General features: G+C 44.5%; 1 protein-coding gene across 1 annotated transcript; it reads left to right on the forward strand.

Annotated features, from left to right (window-relative positions):
- The first annotated feature begins 927 nt into the window (after window positions 1-927).
- Window positions 928-19,960, forward strand: LOC109883000 (V-type proton ATPase subunit d 1). The gene is made up of 8 exons (XM_031812732.1): window positions 928-1,170; window positions 4,053-4,224; window positions 5,300-5,478; window positions 11,943-12,022; window positions 12,490-12,567; window positions 14,590-14,766; window positions 19,179-19,256; window positions 19,665-19,960. The coding sequence occupies exons 1-8, from the start codon at window positions 1,041-1,043 to the stop codon at window positions 19,824-19,826; spliced, it is 1,056 nt and encodes a 351-aa protein (XP_031668592.1). The 5' UTR covers window positions 928-1,040; the 3' UTR covers window positions 19,827-19,960.
- The last annotated feature ends 7,755 nt before the right edge of the window (window positions 19,961-27,715 follow it).

The raw sequence follows: 27,715 nt of genomic DNA on the forward strand, positions 1-27,715 counted from the left end.
TTTGACTCTCCTGCGCCTGACTTCCATGCCACCTATACACACGACTCTGACATTTCCAATGAACCGAGCTAATTAGACTTCACCTACCTCTTTCTCTACGGCAGTGGTTGGTCTGATAGAGTGTAAATGAGGCCCTGTGGTCTCATCAAACCACCATCACCACTTTCCACCAACACATCAGTACTCTTGCTTCCTAACTCCTGCTTCCTAACTCCTGCTTCCTAACTCCTGCTTCCTACCTCCTGCTTCCTATCTCCTGCTTCCTAACTCCTGCTTCCTATCTCCTGCTTCCTATCTCCTGCTTCCTAACTCCTGCTTCCTAACTCCTTCTTCCGACCCTCTTTATGCTTTCTTCACTAGACGCTCCACTGCTTTCAGTATAATGATCTCTCTTCTTCCTGTGTCTTTCAGTATCATGATCTCTCTTTTTCCTGTGTCTTTCAGTATCATGATCTCTCTTCTTCCTGTGTCTTTCAGTATCATGATCTCTCTTCTTCCTGTGTCTTTCCACTACCGACCATTCAGGTCCTTGACCCTCATCCTCCCCTCCATATCATCAGAACTGACAGCCATATTGTTGGCATTCCAGCACAGCTGTTCCTTCTCTAACCCTTTTCCCCATTTCTTCCACACTCTACGTTCTGCCATTTCCAACCCGAGCATGTTATCAAGCCCTCTCCACAGTTTCTCCTCCTGGTGTTTTCAAGACAACTGGGACCTCGAGAAAAACATAGGTAAAATCATAACATCAGTGATCTTCAGGTCCTTCAAAACGATCTTTTCCAGTTGGAGCTCGTTTCTTTCCCGAGTTCCCAGTAATCTTGAACGCGGCTGAAGTCGGATATTTCCGTGTCCCCAGTGGATTTGAACGCGGCATTACGTCATCGAAAGTCGATGTTGAGTCACATGATATTGGTGGCGAGTGATCACGTGTCGTTTTTTACAGCCGGGTAATCTCCTTTTCAGCCCTGTCTAGAATTTATTTTCCTCCTAAAACGGTTGTATTTCATCAATATACGGATATATTTTGAGGCCTCAATATGCCTATATTCTCGGAGCTGTATTTCAATGTGGATAATGGTTACTTGGAAGGGTTGGTCAGGGGTTTTAAGGCTGGAATTCTTTCACAGGGAGACTATCTAAATCTCGTCCAGTGTGAAACCCTGGAAGGTGAGTAGGAGCTAACGTTAGCGTGCTAGCTAACCAGCTGGTCATCTGGCTAACTATGTTGTCAAATGTACACAGTGGCTCTTCAAATGGTATTGTTAACGTTTAATAAACGTTACTGGATTTAAAAAACATGTGGCGTTTCCACTCTAGCCAGCTATAACAGTAGGTTACTAACTAATATCTCATGATGGGTTCTTGTATTATCAATTTAGTTAACGTTAGCTATATAAGGCTACTCTGTCATGAATAGTAGCTTATTAATGATCCGTTTTGTATATGGATGTAGGTAATTCGAGTTAAATGGGCGGGTCGCTAGATTTCGAGATTAAATTGGGTCTCTCAAACCCGATATTATTCTTTGAATTAGTTAGCTAACGTTAATTTACCTAGCTATATTTAATTAGCTGGGAAGCTAGCGTGCCAGTTAGCCCAATAGTGGACTAAATGAACCTGACGTTACTCTTAAAAGGACCGTTTTATAATTGTTTGAACGACGTGCGACTCAGTTTCCTGTCGCGCAGACATAAAATAATATATATATGATTTTATCTGCGACTGTGGCAACGTCACAGCGACCAGACCAAATCCTACCGTAACATGATGCAGGAGTGTTAAAAGTAGGTCATTCTACCTGAGCATTTTATTTCGTCACACTGACAGGAAGTTGTTTTCTGTCAGTTCACCATTAACCTCACCTTGTAAATAATGTTCTTGTGGCTTTATTTTTCTGTCATAATTAATAAAAAGCAGCGAAAGTTAAGACTGTGTCAGCTATCTACACAAAGTAGATGTCATAACCGACTTGCCAAAACTATAGTTTGTTAACAAGACATTTGTGGAGTGTTTGAAAAACGAGTTATTGACTCCAACCGAAGTGTATGTAAACTTCTGACTTCAACTGTGTGTATGATATATATATATATATATATATATATATATATATATATATATATATATATATATATATATATATATATCAAATGTCTTAACAAACTATAGTTTTGGAAAGTCCGTTATGACATCTACTTTGTGTATGACACAAGTCAATTTTCCAATAATTGTTTACAGGCAGATTATTTCATTTAATTCACTGTATCACAATTCCAGTGGGTCAGAAGTTGTTGACTGCCTTTAAACAGCTTGGAAAATTCCAGAAAATGTCATGGCTTTAGAAGCTTCTGATAGGCTAATTGACATCATTTGAGTAAGTTGGGAGGTGTACCTGTGGGTGTATTTCATTACCTTCAAACTCAGTGCCTCTTTGCTTGAAATCATGGGGAAATCAAAATGAAAAAATGGTAGAACTCCACAAGTCTGGTTCATCCTTGGGAGCAATTTCCAAACACCTGAAGGTACCACGTTCATCTGTACAAACAATAGTACGCAAGTATAAACACCATGGGACCACGCAGCTGTCATATCGCTCAGGAAGGAGATGTGTTCTGTCTCCTAGAGATGAACATACTTTGGTGCGAAAAGTGCAAATCAATCCCAGAACAGCAAAGGACCTTGTGAAGATGCTGAGGAAACGGGTACAAAAGTATCTATATCCACAGTAAAACGATTCCTATATCGACATAACCTGAAATGTTGGCCATCATGACCATCGTTATGTTTGGAGGAAAAAGGGGGAGGCTTGCAAGCTGAAGAACACCATCCCAACCGTGAAGCACTGGGGGGGCAGCATCATGCTGTGGGGGTAATTTGCTGCAGGAGGGACTGGTGCACTTCACAAAATAGATAGCATCATGAGGAGGTAAAATTGTGGATATATTGATGCAACATCAAGACATCAGTCAGGAAGTTAAAGCTTGGTCGCGAATGGGTCTTCCAAATGGACAATGACCCCAAGCAAACTTCCAAAGTTGTCTTTAAGCCATTTTGCCACTAAGTCAAGGTATTGAAGTGGCCATCACAAAGCCCTGATCTCAATCCTATAGAACATTTGTGGGCAGAACTGAAAAAGCATGTGGGCCAAAACTCACCCAATGTATTAAGGGAAAATTGTGGAAGGCTACCTGACGCGTTTCACCGAATTTACACTCAATTAGTATTTCAATTGTTTATGTAAACTTCTGACCCACTGGGAATGTGATGAAAGAAATAAAAGCTGAAATAAATCATTCTCTCTACTATTATTCTGACATTTCACTTTCTTACAATCAAGTGGTGATCCTAACTGACCAAAGACAGCGAATTTTTTTTCTGGGATTAAATGTCAGGAATTGTAGAAAAATAAATGTATTTGGCTAAGGTGTATGTAAACTTCCAACTATATGTGTGAGATATATATATATATATATATATATATAATATAATATAATATAATATGGCCTACCCTGGCCAAAAATTGTTGCCTGGCTTGCAAGGTTAACTTAAGTAACAGTGGTTTCAGGAAAGAAGCTCAGATTTTCACATTGCTCATAAGAAGAATCTAAAGATAAACTTAGCCTTCAGATGCTTTTGGGAAACCAGGCCCTGGTTATTACATTGCATTGACCGCTGTAGCTAGCTAGTATTAACAAGCTAGTAGCTAGCTAGTATTTCTTGAAGAACCGTTAGCAAGAACCATTAGCAGCTATTCATTACCAGGCTGCCTACATAAAAGGTTAAATAAATCACATTAGATTGATCAACAGCGGGATTTCTATGAGGAATTGAAACTATTGCTCAAAGTATTGCTCAATTAGCTTACACATCAAGTAAAATGGAAGCATTCTAGACACATAGCTAGCTAGCCTCTTCCCTTGTGCATGGGTCTCTAATGTACCATTAGCATCATTCCCTCTCACAGCAGCTTGTACTTGTCCTGTGCATGTCATTATTGTGTCTGTTGACAGCCACTGTTACCAAGACGCCTTGTCTCCCCCCCTCCCATGCAGACCTGAAACTCCATCTGCAGAGCACGGACTATGGCAGCTTCCTGGCCAACGAGCCGTCCCCCCTCACCGTGTCCGTCATCGACGACAAGCTCAAAGAGAAGATGGTGGTGGAGTTCCGTCACATGAGGAACCAGTCGTACGAACCGCTGGCAAGCTTCATGGACTTCATCACGTAAGTCATTCACAGGCTCTCTGGTGTCTGCCAAGTCTCTATCCCAAATGAAGGGGCAAGATGGGTGCCCATATTGTCTAATTAAATTGAGCCTGTCTTTCCCGTGCATTTTTTTGGGGGGGGATTTAGGCTTAGAATATCACCTTGTCTTATTACCTGACACAATCAGCTATTGGTTGAGCTGTATTCAGTCTGTGTGTTATTCATGTGTTAGTACAGTATTGATGAAGACATGAGACATTAATTCCTCTTCGTGATTTTGATTATTTTTTTTTTGTCTCCCACATACCATCCGCCTTTAATTCTAGACTGAGAGAGAACCCTCGTAGTGGCTCTTACCGGCCGCCTTTCATTCTAGCCTGAGAGAGAACCCTCGTAGTGGCTCTTACCATCCGCCTTTAATTCTAGCCTGAGAGAGAACCCTCGTAGTGGCTCTTACCATCCGCCTTTAATTCTAGACTGAGAGAGAACCCTCGTAGTGGCTCTTACCATCCGCCTTTAATTCTAGACTGAGAGAGAACCCTCGTAGTGGCTCTTACCATCCGCCTTTAATTCTAGACTGAGAGAGAACCCTCGTAGTGGCTCTTACCATCCGCCTTTAATTCTAGACTGAGAGAGAACCCTCGTAGTGGCTCTTACCATCCGCCTTTCATTCTAGCCTGAGAGAGAACCCTCGTACCGGCTCTTACCATCCGCCTTTCATTCTAGCCTGAGAGAGAACCCTCGTAGTGGCTCTTACCGGCCGCCTTTCATTCTAGCCTGAGAGAGAACCCTCGTAGTGGCTCTTACCGGCCGCCTTTCATTCTAGCCTGAGAGAGAACCCTCGTACCGGCTCTTACCATCCGCCTTTCATTCTAGCCTGAGAGAGAACCCTCGTAGTGGCTCTTACCGGCCGCCTTTCATTCTAGCCTGAGAGAGAACCCTCGTAGTGGCTCTTACCGGCCGCCTTTCATTCTAGCCTGAGAGAGAACCCTCATACTGGCTCTCACCATCTTGCCAATTGAAATGTAATATTTGCTATGCTCTTAACTACCCAGTCATCACTGAAACACGCGCTCTCCTCCCACCCTCACAGGTACAGCTACATGATAGACAATGTGATCCTGCTGATCACGGGCACCCTGCACCAGCGTGCCATCTCTGAGCTGGTACCTAAGTGCCACCCTCTGGGCAGCTTTGAGCAGATGGAGGCAGTCAACATCGCCCAGACCCCAGCAGAACTTTACAACGCCATCCTGGTCGACACCCCTCTGGGTAAGGCAGGATTGTGACTGCTGCCCTATTCCCTATATAGTGGTACTACTATAGACCAGAGCCCTATTCCCTATATAGTGGTACTACTATAGACCAGAGCCCTATTCCCTATATAGTGGTACTACTATAGACCAGAGCCCTATTCCACTATATAGTGGTACTACTATAGACCAGAGCCCTATTCCCTATATAGTGGTACTACTATAGACCAGAGCCCTATTCCCTATATAGTGGTACTACTATAGACCAGAGCCCTATTCCCTATATAGTGGTACTACTATAGACCAGAGCCCTATTCCCTATATAGTGGTACTACTATAGACCAGAGCCCTATTCCCTATATAGTGGTACTACTATAGACCAGAGCCCTATTCCCTATATAGTGGTACTACTATAGACCAGAGGCCTATTCCCTATATAGTGGTACTACTATAGACCAGAGCCCTATTCCCTATTAGTGGTACTACTATAGACCAGAGCCCTATTCCCTATATAGTGGTACTACTATAGACCAGAGCCCTATTCCCTATATAGTGGTACTACTATAGACCAGAGCCCTATTCCCTATATAGTGGTACTACTATAGACCAGAGCCCTATTCCCTATATAGTGGTACTACTATAGACCAGAGCCCTATTCCCTATATAGTGGTACTACTATAGACCAGAGCCCTATTCCCTATATAGTGGTACTACTATAGACCAGAGCCCTATTCCCTATATAGTGGTACTACTATAGACCAGAGCCCTATTCCCTATATAGTGGTACTACTATAGACCAGAGCCTATTCCCTATATAGTGGTACTACTATAGACCAGAGCCCTATTCCCTATATAGTGGTACTACTATAGACCAGAGCCCTATTCCCTATATAGTGGTACTACTATAGACCAGAGCCCTATTCCCTATATAGTGGTACTACTATAGACCAGAGCCCTATTCCCTATATAGTGGTACTACTATAGACCAGAGCCCTATTCCCTATATAGTGGTACTACTATAGACCAGAGCCCTATTCCCTATATAGTGGTACTACTATAGACCAGAGCCCTATTCCCTATATAGTGGTACTACTATAGACCAGAGCCCTGTTCCCTATATAGTGGTACTACTATAGACCAGAGCCCTATTCCCTATATAGTGGTACTACTATAGACCAGAGCCCTATTCCCTATATAGTGGTACTACTATAGACCAGAGCCCTATTCCCTATATAGTGCTCTACTATAGACCAGAGCCCTATTCCCTATATAGTGGTACTACTATAGACCAGAGCCCTATTCCCTATATAGTGGTACTACTATAGACCAGGGCCCTATTCCCTATATAGTGGTACTACTATAGACCAGGGCCCTATTCCCTATATAGTGGTACTACTATAGACCAGAGCCCTATATAGTGGTACTACTATAGACCAGAGCCCTATTCCCTATATAGTGGTACTACTATAGACCAGAGCCCTATTCCCTATATAGTGGTACTACTATAGACCAGAGCCCTATTCCCTATATAGTGGTACTACTATAGACCAGAGCCCTATTCCCTATATAGTGGTACTACTATAGACCAGAGCCCTATTCCCTATATAGTGGTACTACTATAGACCAGAGCCCTATTCCCTATATAGTGGTACTACTATAGACCAGAGCCCTATTCCCTATATAGTGGTACTACTATGTACTATAGACCAGAGCCCTATATAGTGGTACTACTATAGACCAGAGCCCTATTCCCTATATAGTGGTACTACTATAGACCAGAGCCCTATTCCCTATATAGTGGTACTACTATAGACCAGAGCCCTATATAGTGGTACTACTATAGACCAGAGCCCTATTCCCTATATAGTGGTACTACTATAGACCAGAGCCCTATTCCCTATATAGTGGTACTACTATAGACCAGAGCCCTATATAGTGGTACTACTATAGACCAGAGCCCTATTCCCTATATAGTGGTACTACTATAGACCAGAGCCCTATTCCCTATATAGTGGTACTACTATAGACCAGAGCCCTATATAGTGGTACTACTATAGACCAGAGCCCTATTCCCTATATAGTGGTACTACTATAGACCAGAGCCCTATTCCCTATATAGTACACTACTATAGACCAGAGCCCTATTCCCTATATAGTGGTACTACTATAGACCAGAGCCCTATTCCCTATATAGTGGTACTACTATAGACCAGAGCCCTATTCCCTATATAGTGGTACTACTATAGACCAGAGCCCTATTCCCTATATAGTTGGTACTACTATAGACCAGAGCCCTATTCCCTATATAGTGGTACTACTATAGACCAGAGCCCTATTCCCTATATAGTGCTCTACTATAGACCAGAGCCCTATTCCACTATATAGTGGTACTACTATAGACCAGAGCCCTACTCCCTATATAGTGGTACTACTATAGACCAGAGCCCTATTCCCTATATAGTGGTACTACTATAGACCAGAGCCCTATTCCCTATATAGTGGTACTACTATAGACCAGAGCCCTATTCCCTATATAGTGGTACTAATATAGACCAGAGCCCTATTCCCTATATAGTGGTACTACTATAGACCAGAGCCCTATTCCCTATATAGTGGTACTAATATAGACCAGAGCCCTATTCCCTATATAGTGGTACTACTATAGACCAGAGCCCTATTCCCTATATAGTGGTACTACTATAGACCAGAGCCCTATTCCCTATATAGTGGTACTACTATAGACCAGAGCCCTATTCCCTATATAGTGGTACTACTATAGACCAGAGCCCTATTCCCTATATAGTGGTACTACTATAGACCAGAGCCCTATTCCCTATATAGTGGTACTACTATAGACCAGAGCCCTATTCCCTATATAGTGGTACTACTATAGACCAGAGCCCTATTCCCTATATAGTGGTACTACTATAGACCAGGGCCCTATTCCCTATATAGTGGTACTACTATAGACCAGAGCCCTATTCCCTATATAGTGGTACTACTATAGACCAGAGCCCTATTCCCTATATAGTGGTACTACTATAGACCAGAGCCCTATTCCACTATATAGTGGTACTACTATAGACCAGAGCCCTATTCCCTATATAGTGATACTACTATAGACCAGAGCCCTATTCCCTATATAGTGATACTACTATAGACCAGAGCCCTATTCCCTATATAGTGATACTACTATAGACCAGAGCCCTATTCCCTATATAGTGGTACTACTATAGACCAGAGCCCTATTCCCTATATAGTGGTACTACTATAGACCAGAGCCCTATATAGTGGTACTACTATAGACCAGAGCCCTATTCCACTATATAGTGGTACTACTATAGACCAGAGCCCTATATAGTGGTACTACTATAGACCAGAGCCCTATTCCCTATATAGTGGTACTACTATAGACCAGAGCCCTATATAGTGGTACTACTATAGACCAGAGCCCTATTCCCTATATAGTGGTACTACTATAGACCAGAGCCCTATTCCCTATATAGTGGTACTACTATAGACCAGAGCCCTATTCCCTATATAGTGGTACTACTATAGACCAGAGCCCTATTCCCTATATAGTGCTCTACTATAGACCAGAGCCCTATTCCACTATATAGTGGTACTACTATAGACCAGAGCCCTATTCCCTATATAGTGGTACTACTATAGACCAGAGCCCTATTCCCTTTATAGTGCTCTACTATAGACCAGAGCCCTATTCCACTATATAGTGGTACTACTATCTAACATAGCGTATTGACTCGGGGTTAAATTCCTAATCTAACGTGTATTTGTCTTATTTTTCATTCATTTTGTAAAGAATGTTTGCATTTTTCTTCCACTTTAAAATTAGAGTATTTTGTGGAGATCAATGACCAAAAATCACAATTGAATCAATCTGACTTTGTAACTAAAAAAAATATGAAAAATCCAAGAGGATGAATACTAATGATACCCACTGTATGTACTGTAGATGTATATCCAAGAGGATGAATACTAATGATACCCACTGTATGTACTGTAGATGTATATCCAAGAGGATGAATACTAATGATACCCACTGTATGTACTGTAGATGTATATCCAAGAGGATGAATACTAATGATACCCACTGTATGTACTGTAGATGTATATCCAAGAGGATGAATACTAATGATACCCACTCTATGTACTGTAGATGTATATCCAAGAGGATGAATACTAATGATACCCACTCTATGTACTGTAGATGTATATCCAAGAGGATGAATACTAATGATACCCACTGTATGTACTGTAGATGTATATCCAAGAGGATGAATACTAATGATACCCACTCTATGTACTGTAGATGTATATCCAAGAGGATGAATACTAATGATACCCACTCTATGTACTGTAGATGTATATCCAAGAGGATGAATACTGATACCCACTGTATGTACTGTAGATGTATATCCAAGAGGATGAATACTAATGATACCCACTCTATGTACTGTAGATGTATATCCAAGAGGATGAATACTAATGATACCCACTCTATGTACTGTAGATGTATATCCAAGAGGATGAATACTAATGATACCCACTCTATGTACTGTAGATGTATATCCAAGAGGATGAATACTAATGATACCCACTCTATGTACTGTAGATGTATATCCAAGAGGATGAATACTAATGATACCCACTCTATGTACTGTAGATGTATATCCAAGAGGATGAATACTAATGATACCCACTGTATGTACTGTAGATGTATATCCAAGAGGATGAATACTAATGATACCCACTCTATGTACTGTAGATGTATATCCAAGAGGATGAATACTAATGATACCCACTCTATGTACTGTAGATGTATATCCAAGAGGATGAATACTAATGATACCCACTCTATGTACTGTAGATGTATATCCAAGAGGATGAATACTAATGTACTGCGTTACTTTTGAATGCACAGAAAGGGCTCTGGTCCAAAGAAATGCACGATGAAATGGGGTGCCATTTGTGACACATTCTGGCAGTGCTACACACTATTGGGTTCATTTACTGATCCAGTAGTACTGCTTATTAGTGTGGATCGCATTTCTCAACTGTCTGTTCCCCATTCTGGGTGGTTTACTAATGGAACTGTTCCCATCCTGGGTGGTGTACTAATGGAACTGTTCCCATCCTGGGTGGTTTACTAATGGAACTGTTCCCCCATCCTGGGTGGTTTACTAATGGAACTGTTCCCCCATCCTGGGTGGTTTACTAATGGAACTGTTCCCCCATCCTGGGTGGTTTACTAATGGAACTGTTCCCCCATCCTGGGTGGTTTACTAATGGAACTGTTCCCCCATCCTGAGTGGTTTACTAATGGAACTGTTCCCCCCCGTCCTGGGTGGTTTACTAATGGAACTGTTCCCCCCCCGTCCTGGGTGGTTTACTAATGGAACTGTTCCCCCATCCTGGGTGGTTTACTAATGGAACTGTTCCCCCATCCTGAGTGGTTTACTAATGGAACTGTTCCCCCATCCTGGGTGGTTTACTAATGGAACTGTTCCCCCATCCTGGGTGGTTTACTAATGGAACTGTTTCCCCCCCCGTCCTGGGTGGTTTACTAATGGAACTGTTTCCCCCCCCGTCCTGGGTGGTTTACTAATGGAACTGTTTCCCCCCCCGTCCTGGGTGGTTCACTAATGGAACTGTTCCCCCGTCCTGGGTGGTTTACTAATGGAACTGTTTCCCCCCCCCCGCCCTGGGTGGTTTACTAATGGAACTGTTCCCCCATCCTGGGTGGTTTACTAATGGAACTGTTCCCCCATCCTGGGTGGTTTACTAATGGAACTGTTCCCCCTACCTGGGTGGTTTACTAATGGAACTGTTCACCCCCCGTCCTGGGTGGTTTACTAATGGAACTGTTCCCCCCCCCCGTCCTGGGTGGTTTACTAATGGAACTGTTCCCCCCCCGTCCTGGGTGGTTTACTAATGGAACTGTTCACCCCCCGTCCTGGGTGGTTTACTAATGGAACTGTACCCCCCTCCGTCCTGGGTGGTTTACTAATGGAACTGTTCCCCCCCCCCCCCGTCCTGGGTGGTTTACTAATGGAACTGTTCCCCCCCCCCCGTCCTGGGTGGTTTACTAATTGAACTGTTCCCCCCCCCGTCCTGGGTGGTTTACTAATGGAACTGTTCCCCCGTCCTGGGTGGTTTACTAATGGAACTGTTCCCCCGTCCTGGGTGGTTTACTAATGGAACTGTTCCCCCGTCCTGGGTGGTTTACTAATGGAACTGTTCCCCCGTCCTGGGTGGTTTACTAATGGAACTGTTCCCCCGTCCCAGGTGGTTTGCTTATGGAACTCATGGAATTGAGAATGCAAGGAAGAAGAATCTTTGAACAGTCGTCTGGAGGGATTTTATATCCTGTAGCGAACACTAGATGGCGCTAAAACTCAACTTTGCTCATAAATGTGTCATCTTCTAAATCTTGTTTTAAATGTCTGATCATTTCTTCAGCTGCTTTCTTCCAAGACTGCATATCTGAGCAGGATCTGGATGAGATGAACATCGAGATCATCCGTAATACTCTGTATAAGGTGAGCAAAAGGATTTCATTCACCTGTAATACTCTGTAATACTCTGTAATAAGGGATTTCATTCACCTGTATTACTCTGTATAAGGTGAGCAAAGGGATTTCATTCACCTGTAATAAGGTGAGCAAAGGGATTTCATTCACCTGTAATACTCTGTATAAGGTGAGCAAAGGGATTTCATTCACCTGTAATAAGGTGAGCAAAGGGATTTCATTCACCTGTAATACTCTGTATAAGGTGAGCCAAGGGATTTAATTCACCTGTAATACTCTGTAATAAGGGATTTCATTCACCTGTATTACTCTGTAATAAGGGATTTCATTCACCTGTATTACTCTGTAATAAGGGATTTCATTCACCCGTAATACTCTGTATAAGGTGAGCAAAGGGATTTCATTCACAATGTTAAACAACATCATGCATCAGAAGATAGATGGTCATTGACTTGAATCCGTGTCTCCATTTCCAGGCTTATCTGGAGGCTTTCTACAAGTTCTGCTCCACTCTGGGAGGAACCACTGGTGACACCATGTGTCCTATTCTAGAGGTCTGTGAGCGTGTCCCTTTTTATTAGAAAGTTAACTTGATATACAAGTGTCTTCGGGGAAAGTATTCAGACCCCCTGACTTTTTACACATTTTTGTTACGTTACATCCTTATTCTAAAATGGATTAAAAAAGAAACTCATCAATCTACACACAATACCCCATAATGACATCACAATACCCCATAATGACATCACAATACCCCATAGTGACAAAGCAAAAACCGGTTTTTAGAAATTTTCACAAATGTATTAAAAATAAAAAACAGATTTACATCAGTATTCAGACCTTTTGCTATGAGACTCAAAATTGAGCACAGGTGCATCCTGTTTCCATTGATCATCCTTGAGATGTTTCTACAAATTGATTGAAGTCCACCTGTGGTAAATTCAATTGATTGGACATTATTTGAAAAGGCACACACCTGTCTATATAAGATCCCACAGTTGACAGTGCATGTCAGAGCAAAAACCAAAACATGAGGTCAAAGGAATTGTCCGTAGAGCTCCAAGACAGGATGGTGGCGAGGCTCAGATCTGGGGAAGGGTACCAAAACATTTCTGCAGCATTGACGGTCCCCAAGAACACAGGGGCCTCCATTCTTAAATGAAAGAAGTTTGGAACCACCAAGACTCTTCCTAGAGCTGGCCGCCTTCCCAAACTGAGTAATCGGGAGAGAAGGGCCTTGGTCAGGGAGGTGACCAAGAACCCGATGGTCACTGTGACAGAGCTCCAGACTTCCTCTGTGGAGATGATTGTCCTTCTGGAAGGTTCTCCCATCTCTGCAGGACTCCACAAACCAAGCCTTTATGCCTCCTGTAGCCATTCCTCAGTAAAAGGCATATGACAGCCCGCTTGGACTTTGCCAAATGGCACCTGAAAGATTCTTTGGTCTGATGAAACCAAGATTGAACTCTTTGGCCTGAATACCAAGTGTCACGTCTGGAGGAAACCTGGCACCATCTCTACAGTGAAGCATGGTGGTGGCAGCATCATGCTGTGGTGATGTTTTTCAGCGGCAGGGACTGAGAGATTAGTCAGGATCGAGGGAAAGATGATCGGAGCAAAGTACAGAGAGCTCCTTGATGAAAACCCGCTCCAGAACGCTCAGGACCTCGGACTGGGGCGACTGTTCACCTTCCAACAGGACAACGGCCCTAAGCACACAGCCAGGACAACGGCCCTAAGCACACAGCCAGGACAACGGCCCTAAGCACACAGCCAGGACAACGGCCCTAAGCACACAGCCAGGACAACGGCCCTAAGCACACAGCCAGGACAACGGCCCTAAGCACACAGCCAGGACAACGCAGGAGAAGCTTCGGGACAAGTCTCTGAATGTCCTTGAGGGGCCAAGCCAGAGCCCGGACTTGATCGAACATCTCTGGAGACACCTGAAAACAGCTCTGCACCAACGCTCCCCATCCAACCGGACAGAGTTTGAGAGAATCTGCAGAGAAGAATGGGAGAAACTCTAGGCTCCCGAGTAACGCAGCAGTCTAAGGCACTGCATCTCAGTGCTTGAGGCGTCACTACAGACACCCTGGTTCGATACCAGGCTGTATCTCAACTGGCCGTGATTGGGAGTCCCATAGGGCGGCGCACAATCGGCCCAGCGTCGTCCGGTTTGGGCCGGTGCAGGCCATCATTGTAAATAAGAACTTGTCCTTAACTGACTTCCCTAGTTAAAATAAAAACTCCACAAATACAGATGTGCCAAGCTTGCATCGTCATTCCCAAGAAGACTAGAGGCTGTAATCGCTGCCAAAGGTGCTTCAACAAAGTACTGAGTTTAATATTTAAGAAAACAATTGAATCCATGTTAGAATAAGTCTGTTAACGTAACAAAATGTGGAAAACATCAAGGGGTCTGAATACTTTCCAAATGCCACTGTGGTTGTTCTCTTTAGTCATTTATACTGGACCATCCGATTTTAAAGAAAAAATTCACCTTGAAGTGTGTTCTAGTATATTAATCACTCACCTGTCAATCAGTTTCCTATTTCCTCTCCCTCTGTGTCCAGTTTGAGGCGGACAGGAGGGCCTTCATCATCACCATCAACTCATTTGGTACGGAACTGTCTAAGGAGGACCGCGCCAAGCTGTTCCCCCACTGTGGCAAGCTGTACCCTGAGGGGCTGGCTCAGCTTGCCCGTGCTGACGACTACGAACAGGTCAAAGCTGTGGCCGACTACTACCCTGTAAGTTATACTACGACTGCTAACCCAGCCTGCCGGCTACTACCCTGTCAGTTACTGGTCCTTACTACTAGCCTGCTAGCTACTACCCTGTCAGTTACTGGTCCTTACTACTAGCCTGCTAGCTACTACCCTGTCAGTTACTGGTCCTTACTACTAGCCTGCTAGCTACTACCCTGTCAGTTACTGGTCCTTCCTACTAGCCTGCTGGCTACTACCCTGTCAGTTACTGGTCCTTACTACTAGCCTGCTAGCTACTACCCTGTCAGTTACTGGTCCTTACTACTACTAGCCTGCTAGCTACTACCCTGTCAGTTACTGGTCCTTACTACTGCTACTGCTAGCCCAGCCTGCTAGCTACTACCCTGTCAGTTACTGGTCCTTACTACTACTACTACTAGCCTAGCCTACTGGCTACTACCCTGTCAGTTACTGGTCCTTACTACTGCTACTACTAGCCCAGCCTGCTAGCTACTACCCTGTCAGTTACTGGTCCTTACTACTAGCCTAGCCTACTGGCTACTACCCTGTCAGTTTCTACTCCTTACTACTGCTACTACTAGCCTAGCCTACTGGCTACTATCCTGTCAGTTACTGGTCCTTACTACCGCTACTACTAGCCTAGCCTGCTGGCTACTACACTGTAAGTTACTGGTCCTTACTACTAGCCTAGCCTACTGGCTACTACCCTGTCAGTTACTGGTCCTTCCTACTGCTACTACTAGCCTAGCCTATTGGCTACTACCCTGTCAATTACTGGTCCTTACTACAAGTCAAAGCATCCCACTGGCTAGCCTTGCCAACCTGGGAGTCTGTTACTCCACCCGGTGTTACTCCACCCGGTGTTACTCCACCCGGTGTTACTCCACCCGGTGTTACTCCACCCGGTGTTACTCCACCCGGTGTTACTCCACCCGGTGTTACTCCACCCGGTGTTACTCCACCCGGTGTTACTCCACCCGGTGTTACTCCACCCGGTGTTACTCCACCCGGTGTTACTCCACCCGGTGTTACTCCACCCGGTGTTACTCCACCCGGTGTTACTCCACCCGGTGTTACTCCACCCGGTGTTACTCCACCCGGTGTTACTCCACCCGGTGTTACTCCACCCGGTGTTACTCCACCCGGTGTTACACTAGTGCTTGGCCTAAAGACTCACACTTTAGTTTTTTCCACTTCTACGGCCAGGTTTGATACTAAGTCTAACCTGACCAGACAGATCTGTATGTGACTGTATTTAGAGAGGTAAACCTGCTATAAGGACATGAACCGGGCGTGATACTGACCACCTTCACAGAGTCTCTTTCTATTCTGTGACCTGATCATCAACCTACTCCACCACCTTCACCAACTCTCTTTCTATTCTGTGACCTGATCATCAACCTACTCCACCACCTTCACCAACTCTCGTTCTATTCTGTGACCTGAACATCAACCTACTCCACCACCTTCACCAACTCTCGTTCTATTCTGTGACCTGAACATCAACCTACTCCACCACCGAGTCTCTGTCTATTCTGTGACCTGAACATCAACCTACTCCACCACCGAGTCTCTTTCTATTCTGTGACCTGAACATCAACCTACTCCACCACCTTCACCAACTCTCTTTCTATTCTGTGACCCGAACATCAACCTACTCCACCACCTTCACCAACTCTCTTTCTATTCTGTGACCTGAACATCAACCTACTCCACCACCTTCACCAACTCTCTTTCTATTCTGTGACCTGAACATCAACCTACTCCACCACCTTCACCAACTCTCGTTCTATTCTGTGACCTGAACATCAACCTACTCCACCACCTTCACCAACTCTCGTTCTATTCTGTGACCTGAACATCAACCTACTCCACCACCGAGTCTCTGTCTATTCTGTGACCTGAACATCAACCTACTCCACCACCGAGTCTCTTTCTATTCTGTGACCTGAACATCAACCTACTCCACCACCTTCACCAACTCTCTTTCTATTCTGTGACCCGAACATCAACCTACTCCACCACCTTCACCAACTCTCTTTCTGTCCTGTGACCTGAACATCAACCTACTCCACCACCTTCACCAACTCTTTCTATTCTGTGACCTGAACATCAACCTACTCCACCACCTTCACCAACTCTTTCTATTCTGTGACCTGAACATCAACCTACTCCACCACCTTCACCAATTCTCTTTCTGTCCTGTGACCTGAACATCAACCTACTCCACCACCTTCACAGAGTCTCTTTCTGTCCTGTGACCTGAACATCAACCTACTCCACCACCTTCACAGAGTCTCTTTCTGTCCTGTGACCTGAACATCAACCTACTCCACCACCTTCACAGAGTCTCTTTCTATTCTGTGACCTGAACATCAACCTACTCCACCACCTTCAGAGTCTCTTTCTATTCTGTGACCTGAACATCAACCTACTCCACCACCTTCACAGAGTCTCTTTCTACTCTGTGACCTGAACATCAACCTACTCCACCACCGAGTCTCTGTCTATTCTGTGACCTGAACATCAACCTACTCCACCACCGAGTCTCTGTCTATTCTGTGACCTGAACATCAACCTACTCCACCACCTTCAGAGTCTCTTTCTATTCTGTGACCTGAACATCAACCTACTCCACCACCTTCACCAACTCTCTTTCTGTCCTGTGACCTGAACATCAACCTACTCCACCACCTTCACAGAGTCTCTTTCTGTCCTGTGACCTGAACATCAACCTACTCCACCACCTTCACAGAGTCTCTTTCTATTCTGTGACCTGAACATCAACCTACTCCACCACCTTCACCAACTCTCTTTCTGTCCTGTGACCTGAACATCAACCTACTCCACCACCTTCACCAACTCTTTCTGTCCTGTGACCTGAACATCAACCTACTCCACCACCTTCAGAGTCTCTTTCTATTCTGTGACCTGAACATCAACCTACTCCACCACCTTCACAGAGTCTCTTTCTGTCCTGTGACCTGAACATCAACCTACTCCACCACCTTCACCAACTCTTTCTGTCCTGTGACCTGAACATCAACCTACTCCACCACCTTCAGAGTCTCTTTCTATTCTGTGACCTGAACATCAACCTACTCCACCACCTTCAGAGTCTCTTTCTATTCTGTGACCTGAACATCAACCTACTCCACCACCTTCACAGAGTCTCTTTCTGTCCTGTGACCTGAACATCAACCTACTCCACCACCGAGTCTCTTTCTATTCTGTGACCTGAACATCAACCTACGCCACCACCGAGTCTCTTTCTGTCCTGTGACCTGAACATCAACCTACTCCACCACCTTCAGAGTCTCTTTCTACTCTGTGACCTGAACATCAACCTACTCCACCACCTTCACAGAGTCTCTTTCTATTCTGTGACCTGAACATCAACCTACTCCACCACCTTCACATAGTCTCTTTCTGTCCTGTGACCTGAACATCAACCTACTCCACCACCTTCACAGAGTCTCTTTCTGTCCTGTGACCTGAACATCAACCTACTCCACCACCTTCACAGAGTCTCTTTCTACTCTGTGACCTGAACATCAACCTACTCCACCACCTTCAGAGTCTCTTTCTATTCTGTGACCTGAACATCAACCTACTCCACCACCTTCACAGAGTCTCTTTCTATTCTGTGACCTGAACATCAACCTACTCCACCACCTTCACAGAGTCTCTTTCTATTCTGTGACCTGAACATCAACCTACTCCACCACCTTCACAGAGTCTCTTTCTGTCCTGTGACCTGAACATCAACCTACTCCACCACCGAGTCTCTTTCTATTCTGTGACCTGAACATCAACCTACGCCACCACCGAGTCTCTTTCTGTCCTGTGACCTGAACATCAACCTACTCCACCACCTTCAGTCTCTTTCTACTCTGTGACCTGAACATCAACCTACTCCACCACCTTCACAGAGTCTCTTTCTATTCTGTGACCTGAACATCAACCTACTCCACCACCTTCACATAGTCTCTTTCTGTCCTGTGACCTGAACATCAACCTACTCCACCACCTTCACAGAGTCTCTTTCTGTCCTGTGACCTGAACATCAACCTACTCCACCACCTTCAGAGTCTCTTTCTGTCCTGTGACCTGAACATCAACCTACTCCACCACCTTCAGAGTCTCTTTCTGTTCTGTGACCTGAACATCAACCTACTCCACCACCTTCACAGAGTCTCTTTCTACTCTGTGCCTGTATTCTGTGACTGTATCTTCTGACTGTATGTAGAGAGGCACACCTGCTATAAGGACATGGTATCACTTCCTAGAACCGTTGATCTAAAGCGGAGGACCAATGAAATATGCTCTCAATCCCCCAGCAATACATCTACCCACTTGCCCCTCATCCTATTGACAGTTAAAACATATGGTGATCCAGCTCAGACCGGCTAACTCCTCTCCTCTCCTCTCAGGAATACAAGCTCCTGTTTGAGGGAGCAGGCAGCAACCCAGGGGACAAGACACTGGAGGACAGGTTCTTTGAGCATGAGGTGAGCAGTGCGACTTATATACACACACACACACACACACACACACACACACACACACACACACACACACACTCCCATCTCATCATAGTGTTAACAGAACCCCCCCCCCCCCCCCCCCAAGGCCCAGCCGGGGTGGGGGGGGGGGGGGGGGGGTTTAGGTACGAGCAAACGGTATAAATCAGGCTATTGAAGGTGTAGACTAGTTTTTATTCAGGGTTTGCTTTGTTCATATTGTCATTGTTTTTTTTAGAATGGGCTGAACTTATAGTCCCCCACCCCCCCTGGTGTCCTCGTTAACCCACCCCCCCTGATGTCCTCGTTAACCCCCCCCGACGCCCTCGTTAACCCACCCCACCCCCGACGTCCTCGTTAACCCCCCCCCCCCCCCCCCCCCCCGATGTCCTGCAGGTGAAGCTGAACAAGCTGGCGTTCCTGAACCAGTTCCACTTCAGCGTGTTCTATGCCTACGTCAAGCTGAAGGAGCAGGAATGTAGGAACATCGTGTGGATCGCTGAGTGTATCGCTCAGAGGCACCGCGCCAAGATAGACAACTACATCCCCATCTTCTGATCTGAACACCAGTACCTCCCTACGTTCTGATCTGAACACACACACACACACACACCAGTACCTCCCTACGTTCTGATCTGAACACACACACACACACACACACACACACCAGTACCTCCCTACGTTCTGATCTGAACACACACACACACACACACCAGTACCTCCCTACGTTCTGATCTGAACACACACACACACACACACCAGTACCTCCCTACGTTCTGATCTGAACACACACACACACACACACACCAGTACCTCCCTACGTTCTGATCTGAACACACACACACACCAGTACCTCCCTACGTTCTGATCTGAACACACACACACACCAGTACCTCCCTACATTCTGATCTGAACACACACACACACACACCAGTACCTCCCTACATTCTGATCTGAACACACACACACACACACACCAGTACCTCCCTACATTCTGATCTGAACACACACACACACACACACACCAGTACCCCCCTACATTCTGATCTGAACACACACACACACACACACATACCAGTACCTCCCTACATTCTGATCTGAACACACACACCAGTACCTCCCTACATTCTGATCTGAACACACACACACACACCAGTACCTCCCTACATTCTGATCTGAACACACACACACACACACACACACACACACACACACCAGTACCTCCCTACATTCTGATCTGAACACACACACCAGTACCTCCCTACATTCTGATCACACACACACACACACGTCATCTTTATCTTCTAATCCCACGTATCCATCCACAGCTTCTCTCTGATCCACAGTTACTGTACAAACACATGTATCTTCTAATCTGAGATTGACAGCTCTTCTTTCAATAGCTGAGTGATGCCATGTCTAGTCCTTCTACATTGGGAACGGGTAAATGTAAACAACTCCCATTGTTTTTGTCACTTCATGGATAGATGCTAAATACCAGGCATCCTCTACTGCTGGCGTTCAACTAGTAACTTAACAAGGTTTACATGTATTTCTGAAAGATACTGCTACTTCTATAACACACATGGGTCAACGTGACTTCAACGTGACTTCAACGTGACTTCAACGTGACTTCAACGTGACTTCAACGTGACTTCAACGTGACTTCAACGTGACTTCAGAAGAGCACACTGGTTCCTCTTCTGAGACAGCCAGCCAGCCAGCCATCTCCACTAAGGAATGACGGGCTATTGGATGGCTGCTTGCTGTTTTTAACCAATCACCGGGCACAGTCTATTTTGCCCTTAAAAATCACAGGAAGTGAACGTGCCATCAGCAGGTTCACTTTAGACAGAAACGTGTTCCATCTCCTATCCTTTTGACTTGTATAGCCGGAGTGGATCAGATATGTGAGTCCGGTGTGAGTCGGTCACCCCATTTGAAAGGTATTTTGTCCCTAGCTGGTTGCTTGTTCTGATAATGTACAATACTGTCTTGATTGGTTGAGTTTTTAAATTTTTTGTAGTCGCTATAGAAGTGAAGCAACTCTTTACATTCAGCAGTGTGTGTGTGTGTGTGTGTGTGTGTGTGTGTGTGTGTGTGTGTGTCTCTGTGTCTCTAATGGACCCCTATTCACTAAGTAGTGCACTTAGTTTGACCATGGACCCCTATTCACTAAGTGGTGCACTTAGTTTGACCATGGACCCCTATTCACTAAGTAGTGCACTTAGTTTGACCATGGACCCCTATTCACTAAGTAGTGCACTTAGTTTGACCATGGACCCCTATTCACTAAGTAGTGCACTTAGTTTGACCATGGACCCCTATTCATTAAGTAGTGCACCTAGTTTGACCATGGACCCCTATTCACTAAGTAGTACACTTAGTTTGACCATGGACCCCTATTCACTAAGTAGTACACTTAGTTTGACCATGGACCCCTATTCACTAAGTAGTGCACCTAGTTTGACCATGGACCCCTATTCACTAAGTAGTGCACTTAGTTTGACCATGGACCCCTATTCACTAAGTAGTGCACTTAGTTTGACCATGGACCCCTATTCACTAAGTAGTGCACCTAGTTTGACCATGGACCCCTATTCACTAAGTAGTGCACTTAGTTTGACCATGGACCCCTATTCACTAAGTAGTACACTTAGTTTGACCATGGACCCCTATTCACTAAGTAGTACACTTAGTTTGACCATGGACCCCTATTCACTAAGTAGTGCACTTAGTTTGACCATGGACCCCTATTCATTAAGTAGTGCACCTAGTTTGACCATGGACCCCTATTCACTAAGTAGTACACTTAGTTTGACCATGGACCCCTATTCACTAAGTAGTACACTTAGTTTGACCATGGACCCCTATTCACTAAGTAGTGCACCTAGTTTGACCATGGACCCCTATTCACTAAGTAGTGCACTTAGTTTGACCATGGACCCCTATTCACTAAGTAGTGCACTTAGTTTGACCATGGACCCCTATTCACTAAGTAGTGCACCTAGTTTGACCATGGACCCCCTATTCACTAAGTAGTGCACTTAGTTTGACCATGGACCCCTATTCACTAAGTAGTACACTTAGTTTGACCATGGACCCCTATTCACTAAGTAGTACACTTAGTTTGACCATGGACCCCTATTCACTAAGTAGTGCACCTAGTTTGACCATAGACCCTATTCACTAAGTAGTACACTTAGTTTGACCATGGACCCCTATTCACTAAGTAGTACACTTAGTTTGACCATGGACCCCTATTCACTAAGTAGTGCACCTAGTTTGACCATGGACCCCTATTCACTAAGTAGTACACTTAGTTTGACCATGGACCCCTATTCACTAAGTAGTGCACCTAGTTTGACCATGGACCCCTATTCACTAAGTAGTGCACCTAGTTTGACCATGGACCCCTATTCACTAAGTAGTGCACTTAGTTTGACCATGGACCCCTATTCACTAAGTAGTGCACTTAGTTTGACCATGGACCCCTATTCACTAAGTAGTGCACTTAGTTTGACCATGGACCCCTATTCACTAAGTAGTGCACTTAGTTTGACCATGGACCCCTATTCACTAAGTAGTACACTTAGTTTGACCATGGACCCCTATTCACTAAGTAGTGCACCTAGTTTGACCATGGACCCCTATTCACTAAGTAGTGCACCTAGTTTGACCATGGACCCCTATTCACTAAGTAGTGCACCTAGTTTGACCATGGACCCCTATTCACTAAGTAGTGCACTTAGTTTGACCATGGACCCCTATTCACTAAGTAGTGCACTTAGTTTGACCATGGACCCCTATTCACTAAGTAGTGCACTTAGTTTGACCATGGACCCCTATTCACTAAGTAGTGCACTTAGTTTGACCATGGACCCCTATTCACTAAGTAGTGCACTTAGTTTGACCATGGACCCCTATTCACTAAGTAGTACACTTAGTTTGACCATGGACCCCTATTCACTAAGTAGTGCACCTAGTTTGACCATGGACCCCTATTCACTAAGTAGTGCACCTAGTTTGACCATGGACCCCTATTCACTAAGTAGTGCACCTAGTTTGACCATGGACCCCTATTCACTAAGTAGTGCACCTAGTTTGACCATGGACCCCTATTCACTAAGTAGTGCACCTAGTTTGACCATGGACCCCTATTCACTAAGTAGTGCACCTAGTTTGACCATGGACCCCTATTCACTAAGTAGTGCACTTAGTTTGACCATGGACCCCTATTCACTAAGTAGTGCACTTAGTTTGACCATGGACCCCTATTCACTAAGTAGTGCACTTAGTTTGACCATGGACCCCTATTCACTAAGTAGTGCACTTAGTTTGACCATGGACCCCTATTCACTAAGTAGTGCACTTAGTTTGACCATGGACCCCTATTCACTAAGTAGTGCACTTAGTTTGACCATGGACCCCTATTCACTAAGTAGTGCACTTAGTTTGACCATGGACCCCTATTCACTAAGTAGTGCACTTAGTTTGACCATGGACCCCTATTCACTAAGTAGTGCACTTAGTTTGACCATGGACCCCTATTCACTAAGTAGTGCACTTAGTTTGACCATGGACCCCTATTCACTAAGTAGTGCACTTAGTTTGGCCATGGACCCCTATTCACTAAGTAGTGCACTTAGTTTGGCCATGGACCCCTATTCACTAAGTAGTGCACTTAGTTTGACCATGGACCCCTATTCACTAAGTAGTGCACTTAGTTTGACCATGGACCCCTATTCACTAAGTAGTACACTTAGTTTGACCATGGACCCCTATTCACTAAGTAGTACACTTAGTTTGACCATGGACCCCTATTCACTAAGTAGTACACTTAGTTTGACCATGGACCCCTATTCACTAAGTAGTGCACCTAGTTTGACCATGGACCCCTATTCACTAAGTAGTGCACTTAGTTTGACCATGGACCCCTATTCACTAAGTAGTACACTTAGTTTGACCATGGACCCCTATTCACTAAGTAGTGCACTTAGTTTGACCATGGACCCCTATTCACTAAGTAGTACACTTAGTTTGACCATGGAACCCTATTCACTAAGTAGTACACTTAGTTTGACCATGGACCCCTATTCACTAAGTAGTGCACTTAGTTTGACCATGGACCCCTATTCACTAAGTAGTACACTTAGTTTGACCATGGACCCCTATTCACTAAGTAGTGCACTTAGTTTGACCATGGACCCCTATTCACTAAGTAGTGCACTTAGTTTGACCATGGACCCCTATTCACTAAGTAGTGCACTTAGTTTGACCATGGACCCCTATTCACTAAGTAGTACACTTAGTTTGACCATGGACCCCTATTCACTAAGTAGTGCACTTAGTTTGACCAGGGTTCCATTTGGGACCCCCCCCCTCCAGATACTGTCATGTACAATATCCATAGATGGATGAGCAGAGTTTACCCTCCCGAAACATGTTCTGTTATTCTCTGAAAATGATATGTGTGTGTGTGGATTATGTCCCTGTCTTTATAAATAATAAGTATGTAGGAATGATGTCCTATTGTAAATGAGATGACTGGACCTGAACAGTCCAGATACTACTGCAAATTACATCCTGGGTTGAAATAGATGTTATGTGCTTATATATGGAGAGAAAAAAAGAGAACAGAAAATGTCATGTTTAAACTATACAAGGATTTATATATATTTCAAAATTACTTTAATGATTTGTGTTTTTTGTGTGTTTTTTTTGGCATGATGTAAAAATCCATGTCTCGCTGTCACAGTCCTGTTAAAATGAGTTCTGTGTCTTGTTTGTGAAATGAGTTGTAAATGTAATAAATACTATATGGAAAGAGAAGCCTGTTCAAAGCAACCAGTTATTCACTATCGTGTACTAGAAACGACAACCTGAGCTGTAGGTCATCTTTAATCAACTGGTATTCACTACAGTGTAGTAGAAAAGACAACCTGGGCAGTAGATCATCTTTAATCAACTGGTATTCACTACCGTGTAGTAGAAAAGACAACCTGGGCAGTAGGTCATCTTTAATCAACTGGTATTCACTACTGTGTACTAGAAATGACAACCTGGGCAGTAGATCATCTTTAATCAACTGGTATTCACTACAGTGTACTAGAAAAGACAACCTGGGCAGTAGGTCATCTTTAATCAACTGGTATTCACTACCCTGTACTAGAAATGACAACCTGGGCAGTAGATCATCTTTAATCAACTGGTATTCACTACCGTGTACTAGAAAAGACAACCTGGGTAGTAGATCATCTTTAATCAACTAGTTATTCACTACCGTGTACTAGAAACGACAACCTGGGCAGTAGATCATCTTTAATCAACTGGTATTCACTACCGTGTACTAGAAATGACAACCTGGGCAGTAGGTCATCTTTAATCAACTGGTTAATTTTCATAAAAGCCTACACACATGAGATACTGTATTTGTCGTAATAGTGTCACAATACAGACCTTTGCTAAAATGAAAATACAGTGAGATGGTTGACTATGGCTGTTCAGATGTCATGTCCCCCTACTACAGTGGCGATGGGCGCTAGATGGATGCCGGTAGTGAGTTATCTCATATGGAACGCTGTCTGTTGCTCTTCCTTTGGGTTCCTGGCTCCTCTCCATTTCCATCCAGTGGGTTTCGAGTAGAAGGTGAAAGGACGTGAGGAATCAAAGAGATTCTGCCTATTGTGTGTTTTCAGAAGTCCAGCAGTAGTGCCATGGTGAAGATAGTGTGATGACATACTCAATGAAGGCAAGTATATTAGACTAGAACAGACTGGTACCATCATAAGACCAGGACAGACTGGTACCATCATAAGGCTATTATAGAAGACTGGTACCATCATAAGACCAGGACAGACTGGTACCATCATAAGACCAGAACAGACTGGTACCATCATAAGGCTATTATAGAAGACTGGTACCATCATAAGACCAGAACAGACTGGTACCATCATAAGACCAGAACAGACTGGTACCATCATAAGACCAGGACAGACTGGTACCATCATAAGGCTATTATAGAAGACTGGTACCATCATAAGACCAGAACAGACTGGTACCATCATAAGACCAGAACAGACTGGTACCATCATAAGGCTATTATAGAAGACTGGTACCATCATAAGACCAGAACAGACTGCTACCATCATAAGACCAGAACAGACTGGTACCATCATAAGACCAGAACAGACTGGTACCATCATAAGACCAGAACAGACTGGTACCATCATAAGGTTATTATAGAAGACTGGTACCATCATAAGACCAGAACAGACTGGTACCATCATAAGACCAGAACAGACTGGTACCATCATAAGACCAGAACAGACTGGTACCATCATAATACCAGGACAGACTGGTACCATCATAAGACCAGGACAGACTGGTACCATCATAAGGCTATTATAGAAGACTGGTACCATCATAAGGCTATTATAGAAGACTGGTACCATCATAAGACCAGGACAGACTGGTACCATCATAAGACCAGAACAGACTGGTACCATCATAAGACCAGAACAGACTGGTACCATCATAAGGTTATTAAAGAAGACTGGTACCATCATAAGACCAGAACAGACTGGTACCATCATAAGACCAGAACAGACTGGTACCATCATAAGACCAGAACAGACTGGTACCATCATAAGCTTGCCACCAGATGGCAATGTTAACTAGACTGAAAACCTCCCTTACTGAAGTAGCCTCCCGTAACTCAGCAGAAGGTACACCATGCTTCAGGACTGAATGAAGCCTCCTTTCTAACAACATGTGTCTATCTGGCATAGAAACAACAAGCATTATTCATCTTTATAAATAAAACACTGCTATTGAAAGATTCTGGGAATGAATAGAAACCCATCTACACACAAGAACCCACAATGACAAAGTGAAAACCTGTTTTCAATGAATAGAAAGAAGAAAATATTTCAAAGCGGGCTGGGAACTCCTTCCCTTTGCCAAGTCTGCTCCCCCATCCCCTGGCTGCTTGAGGGCGCCAAGCTGCCCTGCATCACGTCCTCCTGCCATCAAATACGCACACCTGCCTTCCCTCGGCACGCGCTTCAGCGATATTGGACTCACCTGGACTCACGTATCACCTGCCTTCCCTCGGCACGCGCTTCAGCGATATTGGACTCACCTGGACTCACGTATCACCTGCCTTCCCTCGGCACGCGCTTCAGCGATATTGGACTCACCTGGACTCACGTATCACCTGCCTTCTCTCGGCACGCGCTTCAGCGATATTGGACTCACCTGGACTCACGTATCACCTGCCTTCCCTCGGCACGCGCTTCAGCGATATTGGACTCACCTGGACTCACGTATCACCTGCCTTCCCTCGTAACGCGCTTCAGCGATATTGGACTCACCTGGACTCACGTATCACCTGCCTTCTCTCGGCACGCGCTTCAGCGATATTGGACTCACCTGGACTCACTTAT

Source organism: Oncorhynchus kisutch, unplaced genomic scaffold, assembly GCF_002021735.2.
Source record: "Oncorhynchus kisutch isolate 150728-3 unplaced genomic scaffold, Okis_V2 Okis03b-Okis08b_hom, whole genome shotgun sequence".
Classification (NCBI taxonomy): Eukaryota; Metazoa; Chordata; class Actinopteri; order Salmoniformes; family Salmonidae; genus Oncorhynchus; species Oncorhynchus kisutch.

What these genes read in the sequence shown, in the direction of transcription:
- LOC109883000 (XM_031812732.1), top strand. Translation starts at nt 1,041, where the DNA reads ATGCCTATATTCTCGGAGCTGTATTTCAATGTGGATAATGGTTACTTG. An exon ending in CCAGTGTGAAACCCTGGAAG is followed by an intron (nt 1,171 to 4,052) that starts GTGAGTAGGAGC and finishes CCTCCCATGCAG; the next exon opens with ACCTGAAACTCCATCTGCAG. An exon ending in CTGTGGCCGACTACTACCCT is followed by an intron (nt 14,767 to 19,178) that starts GTAAGTTATACT and finishes CTCTCCTCTCAG; the next exon opens with GAATACAAGCTCCTGTTTGA.